We start from the raw sequence: 10,301 nt of genomic DNA on the forward strand, positions 1-10,301 counted from the left end.
AAGTTGTACTGATCTACAGCGTTGGAACTGGCTGGGTTTAAATGGCTCCTATAATTGTTCAGAGAGACAAAAATAGCAGCTGGCCTCAGTTATCTTATGTATGCTGCTTTAGTCTATGCTCGCTTTCTGAACACTTACACTGTAGTTTTATACGAATTCTAAGTAAAACATGATGCTCACACTAGTCAGGAAAAATTCCTACAAGTGTTAGGATTCCCACAAGCATGAGATGCTGCTATACAAAACATGGTAGACATCAAGTCTTCCTGTGTAATAAGTTTATAACTGCTTACTTACTTACAGAGAAGAGGTGTTTATAATGAAGCCAAAATTGTATGAAATAGTTCCGAAAGTTAAAGAATATTTATACCAGTTACTGATTAAAAAAAATGCGTAATCTTCTCCCCATCACTTAATGCTCGCTAAGCACACCAATCACCTTTGAAAAAAATACTGAGGTAACAGTTGAAAGAACAAAGTAAAATGTCAGCAAATAGAGCATAAGATTCAGAAGAGCTGCTTTACCTTTCAGCTAATTTCAGTGCAGTTAAGGATACAGAAATACAGAACAGAGAAAGAGTTTAACTACATGCTAACTGTAGACAGCAACACTGAGATGGATGCAGATACTGGGTCTCCTAGAAGCTGCATGTAACATCCCACAAGTGATAAAGAAGCCATTTAAACACCAATGAACGTTTTAAACTACAACCAGTGTGCTCAGCACACTGAGCAACGTCTCCGAGATGTTCCTAGGTTATGCAAATGCATGTTTTCTGTCTAGATACTCATTAGAGAGGCAAGTACTCAAACGGGCCCTCCAAACCACACTTGAAGCCCACGAAGTTCAGCAGGAGCCTGGGTCAGTGTGGGCACGGGTCAACAGCTACCTCAACCCCCCCTGCCCTGGTGTTCTAAGGGCTGTCCCCAGACACTCAACTGACCACATCAAAAATAAATACTGCATCAGACCAGTAACAAAAGTCTGTACAAAGCACCATTTATACAGAACAGGACTAACAGAATAATGATCTGGGGGGCAGATGAGGCAGAAAAAAACCTCACACTTAATTTTTCAATACCTTGTTCAGAATTTGAGTTTAGCACTGATTTATAGCTTTCATGAGTAAAGTCATGTCTCCATTTTTTGTATTGGCAGCTATACCTTTCCTATGTGCCAGACAGACTACTGGTGTTAGTGGAGAGGCAATCTCTTTTCATGCTTGTTCATAAAATAACTAGCAACAAACGTGCAGTAGTTTGTCACAGGTCAAGAAGTTCTTCAAATGAACTCTGGAAAACCTGTAATGAACCAACAAAACCATCCATCCAAATGATTTTTAAGTATGTCTTCATCACTGCATGGCAATGTCTCATATTGGGAATTCAAAAATAGAAAAAATACACCACCCTCCCTGCCTAACAGAAGCAACATGTCAGCTACATTGTAAGGCAGTCCATATTAGCAGACAAGTTGTAAATAGGAAGGTGACAGAGGATTATGTGGGAAAGCACATTCCAACAGTCCCTGATGGCTGGATAGCAGCCTCCCTGCTTGCTGCAACCTGACACACTCTTGCAGGGGAGCATGCCAAGATGACTCTGCGTAAAAAGCATCCCTCAAGCCAACTAAAATATGTTGGTGATTCCTCATGGACGTGATCCTCCAGGAAGGAGCCCCTTGGCAGGATTTGGCTGAAGCATTTCTCAGTTCGAGCCTTCATTTTCAGTATTGCAAAACTGGCATTTTTTGCTCTGCACTACCCCGGCTTTATTAGGACTAAACTTGTAGTATACAACTACTGATAATACTGCACATTTTAGAACACTTTGACTGACGGCATCTGAAATGTTTATGCTTCAGATGAAGGTAATGCAGCCCACAAACTATGCTGTCCTATGGAAAATGCATAAAATCCATTGACTAGCTCATAGATCTACACATCACACAATACAAATGGCTCTGATCTTGCCTGCCGGCTCGCTGGAGACCAGGAACTTCTGCATTCGTAACTCATGCTGATCAGAGCAGTCTGAACGCACCCACCCACACCTAGCTGTCCTTGCAGGAGCATAGTTAAGTCATTCTTCCAAGTGTGAGTATTTTTAGTGCCTACTACTCACCTTCAACATGTCCTTTACATAGGTCATACACAGAAACTCCAGATCTGCAAAGTTCACAGGCATCTATGTATACCATGCAAACTCTTATGCCCCAAAACTTAGTAGCAAAGTTGAGGTTCTGAGGATCTATCACAGGCTGAGGACGTTTGAAATACACAGGGCCTCACATTTCTGCCAGTTGAGTTCCCCAGATACTGGTGTGTGCTCTGAGATAAATACAGATTTACTCTAGTTATGACAAAGCTAGAACAGTGCACAGAAGCCTTCCTGCAACCTACAGCCATTCTCCTGCCCTCTTCAAGGTCCAAATACCAAGCACTCTCAGAACAAGAGCCCGGCTTTGACCTCTCCCTCCACAAGACAGGGCTAGAGAAGCCCCCTCACCCTGTAACTTCTCAGTCATGTGCTCCGCTGTGCAACAGCAACAAAAATCACAGACAAACCCACATTCTACTGTAGAACTTGAGACATGAGTTAAAAGGTGAAAAAGAGAGAATTCCCACCACCCAGTAAAGCCCTACAGTACCAAACTCCTCGCAGAGCTGTCCTAAGCTGCTGCAAGAGTGAGCCTGTCTCTCTCTCTCCTGGGAAACCCAGAGACGGCACTTCAGCGACCCTCAAACCTAGGTGGTACAGAAGCCACCAACAGCCATCAGCAGCACCAGCCACTCATTAGGTAAAGCACAGCTAAACTCTAAGTCAAAGCACTCACTAGAAATCTTTTGTTTAGAAGCTTGACATTCAACTTTGCTAAGAGCGTCTTTTGCTTTGAGTTCCTAGGAAAGCACTTTTTAATGTGAACTGCCATAAAAGCATCCAGTCTTGGCTTTAAAACCCTTAAAAGTTACTGTTTTACTAATGTAATTGCAGGCCTTTCTGAAGCACTACTTCAGTTCAGCAGCAGATCTCCTTCCAATCAACTGCCAAGCAACATTTAATAGCTTTGTACTGATCAAATATGTGAAACTTGCTAGGGGGTTGGAACCAGAGTTTATGTCTGGGTTTTTAGTGAGTTCAAGTGTACAGTACAGAGCCAGACGGATACTGAAACACCCTAAATCAAGCGATGAAGAGAGCTAGATCTTATTATGCTTGGAACTGACTGTTAGCAAATGAGCAAAGAAACCCCAGATGCTTTAACTCGTGAGCCTCTGGATGGGAGAGGGTGGTAAAAGATGCAAAGAAATCCTCTACGAATCCAATCCTTTATAAATACAACTTTCCAGATGCATTCAGTGAATATGCATCACTGCCAGATAGACTAACAGTAGTTTCACTCCCAACAGCCACTACACTGTACACCCACCAACTATGTACGACAGGGGTTACAAGCCGTATTTAATTCTGCCATTAATTTACTGACACTAGCAAGGAAGCAGCAGACCTTTTAGCTCTTTATTTCCAGGGTTTTACTGCCTAGTTAGAAGGCATGGCGAAGTGAATTTATTTGGAATGAGCTTCAGGTTCCTGGCATAAGCAGCATTCAGATGGAACAGTATCTATCACCAGACAGAAACAGTTGCCATCCAATATGCTGACCACGTGGATCATTTCTGAAAGGCTACAGCATCCCACAAGTGGATTTTTTCCCAGCATTAAAAACAATAAATAAACCCAGACTGCCAAAATTCTGTATGCATGCGTGTTTTGGCATTTCATCACTAGGGTCTCAGAGCACAGGACTTCCATTACACAACTGCCTCTGATGTGGTCTGGTTTGGAATTCTAAACTCAAGGCTGGAATTGCACTCTCAAATCCAGTCCTTAATCTGTAAAGATCTCATTTAAAGATCTACTTAAAAGACAGTATTTCATTTCCATATGCTTTGAAAACATAACCCCACAATTTTAAAATTTAGTTATCATCACTTGAGTCTTGTCTTACATTGTACAATTAGAGAGTATCTTCCCTTCCTATATGCATTCCTAATTAACATAACTGTATTGCTGGACAATATAGTCCCAAACTACAAAGCCATACCACACAGATAATGCAATGTTTTCTTCAGGACTCAAATTCTCTTTAGACAAGAGGGGAAATAAGAGTAGTAATAGTTCTGCTTTTTACAGTTTTTTTTTTTAATTTGATTTCATAGTTTGGTTTTTTTTTTTCCACAGGAGGAGAAAAGAAACATAAAATATACTTAAGAATGACTTAAACAACTAAAAATAGCATACATTGGAACAAGAAAGGAAACCTTCAAAGAGAAAAATGCACTTAGGCACAGCAAGCTTGTTTCACAAGGTGGTAAAGTATTTGCATCTTGAACCTGGGGAACTTATTGCAAGGAATCCTGCATTGCATCTTTTCAGTTAATTTCACTTCATTGGAACACATGGGTTATTACTGTATCACTTTCAGTATTTCAGAAACACAGAAACCAGAGAGGTATTTAAGTACAAGACTCTGCTTACAGTTAGAAAGAGACATCTGTCTTACAAGTAGAGTTTACCGACTTGGTTATTACTGAAAGAGAAAACACAGGCAAACATGTTATTTCCAACCACAACCTAAATGTACTGAAACACATTTTGCCTTCATTCCACGTATCGAGTTCACCCTGGTAACACGAGTTCTGTGCAGCTCTTGCTGCCAAGAATACACTGCTATAGGAATGACTATCTAAACACACGTTCCTAGTAACAGCAACTAACACATGTAGAAACGTAGTATTCTTGATAGCATAGACATGTCACTCAGAAAGCATCAAATAAGTGTTTCTCAAATCTGTTGGTATAAAAAGAGACTGTGAAAGAGATGAACATTGTGATTATTATCAGATATGCACCTATCCCTCCACTTAACTCTGAGCCCGACTTCTCTCTTTGGTTTACTCCAAGAGTAACTGGTGGTTGTTTGAAACCACAAATACACAGAACAGCCCAATGTTCTGCACCAAAAAAGGGGGTGGTGGGGGGGAGTACGTTTCCAGTTACTTTAGGCAGAAGAAAAAGTATCTAGGGGATGACTCTCTGCAAATCCTCCACTTCAAGGCTCCACATATTCTTATGCACGGGGTTTTCAGAAAGATCTGTCATCTTTATTGCTCGAAGAATAGGCTCAGGACTGCAGGACCGCACCACACCCATCACCATTACATACTTCCCTAAAAAAAACAAGCAAGCATGAAATTTAATTAACCCCTGTATTTTCATTTATGTTTAATTCAGAAAGCAAAATATTTAAAACCAAGTAGTTAAACAGTTTGAATTAAAGCTGCCAATACTTGCAAGAAAACTCAAGGAACTAAGATTGCTTAGCACTAAATTCCAGAAAAAGGCTTCATTATCCATACAACCATTTTTACAGTAGCTTTTACTAGGTTTTCACACAGTAAGAGTCAAAACCAGCACACAATTCCTCCTTCTGCCATGCAAGTGGAAGGAGGACAATTCAGAAGACTGAAAATTCAGCAATGTGGCTATTTTGTGCCACAATTCCTGTGATGCTGCAGTCCAGCACTTCTCCAGTTGAATTAACAGTACTGGTAAAGGCTAGGGGGGAAAAAAAAAAAAAAAAGAAAAATCCCTATCCTTGCTCCTAGACTCACAGCTCCTCTCTGCAGCACCCTAGTTTGATCGAACATTTCCTGTAACTATGGAGAACTGAAAACAGGCCCTATACTTGCTGGAGCTCATATGGGAAAAAAGCATGTCTTCATACTGACTGCCACAAACGCACTCCCCTGCTGCAGCACACACTGCTCCTTCTGTGACTGCTACAGCAGCACAGCTTTTTCAGGGGATGCCTCGTCTATGGATGATGGTGTATGTGCAAGCCTACCCTCTTTGCAGCTGCGTGAGCTCAGTGCGGCCCCCAGACACATACCTGACACACAGGCAAGAACCATTTTTAACACCCCATGCAGCCAGTGGGCACGCAGGCCTGCAGGAGCATCCTGCCTTCACACAACGGGAGCATGCAGCGCCCCTGTGCAGGAAGCACCGTTACATTAGTGGGCATGAGACACCTCGTGTACTCGTGCCCAGGAGAGCCGCATGTGATGGCCGGTGGTGCGAGCGAGAACGCCCTCGGCCGCTCGCACCCAGGCGTACGCGGGAGCGTGCCGCTGCACCCACCGTCCCCGGGCAGCGCCGCAGGGGCTGTGTGCTGTACCCTGCGTGCGCCCCACGCCTGTGTACCTGTCCCACCTGGGGAGTGACACCTTCCACAGGCTCCTGCGGCGTGAGGTGAGGTACCCGACGGGCACCAGGAAAGAATCTGCTGAAATACTTTAAAGTAAATACGGGGAGGGAAAGCGCCCCGCCACAGCGGGGGGAAGCCCCCACCCCCCGGGGGCCGCTCAGTGCCCGTCCCCCGCGCCGGCCGGTACCTGCGCTGAGGCAGGGCCGCGCTTTGGGCACCTCCTCCACCCCCAGCACGGTGAAGGGACCGCTGCCGTCCTGCAGCCGGGCCCAGCCGCCGCGCGCGCCGCCGCGCTCCACCTCCAGCACGGTGCCCTGCATCCACACGGCCCGCAAGCGCAGCGGCGCCCGGCCCGCCTCCGCCCGACCCAGCTGCCACGTCCCGCCGGCGCCCCGCACCGCCCCCCGCAGCTGGGCGGCCAGCACCTTCACCGGCGGCCCCGGCGCGTCCCCAGCCATGCCGTCGCGCCGGGAGGCCGCCACCGCCGAGGCCGGCCTGAGGCGGGCGCGGGGAGGCCAGCGCCCGCGGCGCGCAGCCGCTGAGGGAGGGGAAGGGCGGGAAGCGACGCGCGGCCCGCCCCGCCCCCGCGGCAGACGTTAGCGGCGCCTCGAGAGCAGGGCCCCGGTGCCGCCACCTGAGGGGGGGGGAGAGCAGAGCCGGGGCGCCGCCGCCTGAGGTGGGGGGAGAGCAGAGCCCTGGTGCCGCCGCCTGAGGGGAGGAGAGCAGAGCCGTGGTGCTGCCGCCGGGGAGGGGCCGGGGGATGGCGGGGACCCGCTTCAGAGCCCGGCGGCACGCCTCGGGGCGCGGAGGCGGGGGGAGCAACGGCCGGCTGGCTGCGTTACTTTGTAATAAAGCTAGGGAGGAGTAGTCTTCTTGTGTGTGCGTGGTGGTTGAGCTGTGCCCCGCGCCGCTTTGTTTTACTGTCACGTGAAGAGCGGTATTCACTGTTAACTCTGCAGGGCTGCTGCCCGCCGCCATGGCCGCTCCGTCAGCGAGAAACCACTCGCCTGAGGAGGGCAGAGGGAGCACAAACGCCCTGTTCTCCAGAACCGGACACGCCCCCTCGCACAGCCAGCGCATCTGCTGCCGAATTGTCTGCGTTAAAAACAACAATGGCTTATATGGATAATGTACTTGGCACAGGTGTGCTCCTGCTAATGCCAGTTGCAGACAAGAGAAGTTACTCCCAGGTGGTTTACCTGCTCCCAACAAGCCACCCGTGCACAGCTGCTCCGGTGGCTGTAATTGTGACTTGCTGAAAAAAGTGCCATTCACTAGACAGCTCTGGGCCAGCACCCCCCTCTTCCACCGGTGATAATTTATTAAGAGCCTCTCCAGAGCTTTAGACCAGCTGGTTCTCATTTCACCTGATTTCAATTCAGGATTGACTCCTTTATGTGCAAAAACCAGTGTAAAATCTGATTCAATGGTTTAGTTTGAGCAGAAAATACTTTTTGCTGTGTCTCAACTTCACCTGAGTAAAGTCGCCCTGCAGATTGGTTTCTACTCTTTGCCCCCAGCCCTGGGTTACCCTAGTGTAAGAAAGACTCGCCCACACCTCCTCCCAGGCTGTTGGAGCCATCCCAGATACTTTTCCAAGGTATTTCTTCACTACTTAGCAAGAAATGATCATTTACTGTTTACTGTTTAGTTGATGATGATCCTCCGGTTTTGTGAGAAAAAAGAAAATACACATGCTGATTTTCTCAGGGATGCTTTGAGGATATCTTTTTACTGTATATATTTATGTGGAAATCTGGAGCATAGTGCACTGAAAGTACAGGCAGCTTTAAGCTGGGAGACTTGGTAATTCCAAGGCCTTTAAGAATTTATTTGTTCTCTGTTTATATTACAGATGGGCTAATTCGCTTTGCTGCAATCTGAAATCCTTGATACGTTGTGGTTCATTTTGGGTGGGTGGGTTGACATTTCATTTAGAAAATAAGCCAAGAAATAAGCTAATGGAAAAACAGGAGAATGGAACAAAAATAAAAGAATCAGGAAAACCAAGGGGATGGATTCCTCAATTTCACAAGTTCTGTGTTACCTACAGAAGTGCAAAATGGGTGAAAATACATAGAGAACTGACTCTGCTGCAATCATTCTTCTTTAAAGCAGATTTTGTTCTCCATTAAAATAGCCAGTTACTTTATTTAAAAAATCCAGTTTGTTTTGAGTAGCAAAATACATTAAAAGACCTTTTTTTCTACTCACCCATCATATTATGAATTATTTATTCAGCATGTCTTTTTTCCAGAGATATTTTCTGTTTAGAGACATTCTGTAAATGGGACTTTACTCCTTTTATAGTGTAAGGAAGCAGTTAACTTTGTTACCATTTACAGTAAGAAAGAATAAAAGATAATATTGGTAATAATAAAAACACTGACATCTAAGCACAATACAGAATCATGTAATCTGGCAATCAAATCATATGGCTTACAGGAATAGAAAGACATTAGATGGTTACTGTATATGAAGCAAAATTTGAGCGAGGCTCACAGAAGAATGTTTGTAATTTATGCCCCTAAGCTGCAGTCACTTGACAGCATCAATATTTAGTTTCACATTAAAAAAATTAATTGTGCCAAATATTGATAAAAGTATTGTATTCCTATTTGTTACTGTGTAATAGGAGGGTCTAATGCTTATTAAGCCATTAAATCTACAGATGAAGGCAAGACCCCTACAAGAGTGTAATCTGCGGGAGAGACTAAAAGGTCCCTTTTAAAAGATTTTCCTTGAAGAAACTGTGTTATGAGAAGAAGGGCAGAAGCACCAAGAAATGGATTTGTTTTCCTAAACCAGAAAATCCTTATCTTTCAGCAAAAAGCAAAGTTATACTGAACTATCTGCAAAGGTCTTATCGAAGAACTGGCTCAGCTCAGCGTGGAGACACGATCTGCAGCTGCAGGAAAAATGTCTGATGCCTCAACAGACTGTCTTCTGGAGATGATCCCACAGCGATCATCCTCTGATTTAAGGGTAGCAGAGGAAGCTCAGCACACAGTTGGAAAAGGCAATGAGTTGGTGGCTGACAGGCTGTAAATTACACTGGATTAAATTTGAGCACATTTTCTGAGAGCATGCTGGATGAGACAGAGTTTTGGTTTGCGAGGATTAAAAAGAAGGAATCAATCTTCTGCCTGCTACTACAATATGCGCCTTTCTTCAAAGCAGGCTTCAAGGACGTTATTCCTCACACTGACATGCATGTGAGATGCTGTCACAGTATGGGTAAAAAAAGGTCAGACTACACATAGATAAGAGTCCAGAGCGTAACAGGAGCCAAGTCTCCCTCAATTACTCTGGCACTGTTTGTGGTATGGTGTCAAGAGAACTTAGAAAATAATTTGACCCTAGATCTCCATGAAAAGAGATGTCCAACGAAGCAGCAACTTGAAATTTTCTGTCCAGCTCATAACTTTTCACACTCTCACTGACAGTACTACTTAAAATGGAAGCAATTCTCTGCTCCCCTCTCTAATTTTGGTAAAAGGCTGGTATTACACAATCAGAAAAATCCTTCTTTGCCTTGGCCAGAAATTCTGGTATTTTACAGTCTTTCATCCTACCCAAAAAAGTTTTAGAAAAGATCTCTGTCCCAGTCCATTAGTTAACATGTACAGAAAAGTTTGTTCAGTTTTATTTCTCAGTTTCTCTTTCCTAGTACTGAGAAGTCACTAACTAGACTTCAAAAAAAGTTTTGGTTTAATTTTTGTTTTTTAATTTGGAATTCAAACAATCAAGATTATTTTTTGCATATATATTTTAGTATTTTTTAAATATTTATTTTCAAAACAGGGCTACCTGGAAGCTCCACAGAAGAATGGAAGAAAAGTCATGAAGCATGGAGCTGATAAATACATGGATCATAATGGTAATATCAGAATGGCCCACAAATGTCCATAAAACAGACACTGTAGAAAAACTTGTCTGCAGCAGCTGAGAAGCTCAGAGGATTTGAGTGTGATGGGGACAGGCCCACGGCAGCTCCCCACCTGCTCTGTTCTGCAACCTGCTGGCAGGT

General features: G+C 44.7%; 1 protein-coding gene across 1 annotated transcript; it reads right to left on the reverse strand.

The window, feature by feature from the left end:
- Nucleotides 1–4,254: 4,254 nt before the first annotated feature.
- RMI2 (RecQ mediated genome instability 2) lies at nt 4,255–6,841 on the reverse strand. Its single transcript, XM_075515522.1, has 2 exons — nt 6,459–6,841; nt 4,255–5,231 (listed from the first exon to the last, which is right to left on the reverse strand). The coding sequence occupies exons 1-2, from the start codon at nt 6,727–6,729 to the stop codon at nt 5,083–5,085; spliced, it is 420 nt and encodes a 139-aa protein (XP_075371637.1). The 5' UTR covers nt 6,730–6,841; the 3' UTR covers nt 4,255–5,082.
- Between the last annotated feature and the right edge of the window lie 3,460 nt (nt 6,842–10,301).

The sequence above is a fragment of the Mycteria americana genome, chromosome 12 (assembly GCF_035582795.1).
Source record: "Mycteria americana isolate JAX WOST 10 ecotype Jacksonville Zoo and Gardens chromosome 12, USCA_MyAme_1.0, whole genome shotgun sequence".
Lineage (NCBI taxonomy): Eukaryota > Metazoa > Chordata > Aves > Ciconiiformes > Ciconiidae > Mycteria > Mycteria americana.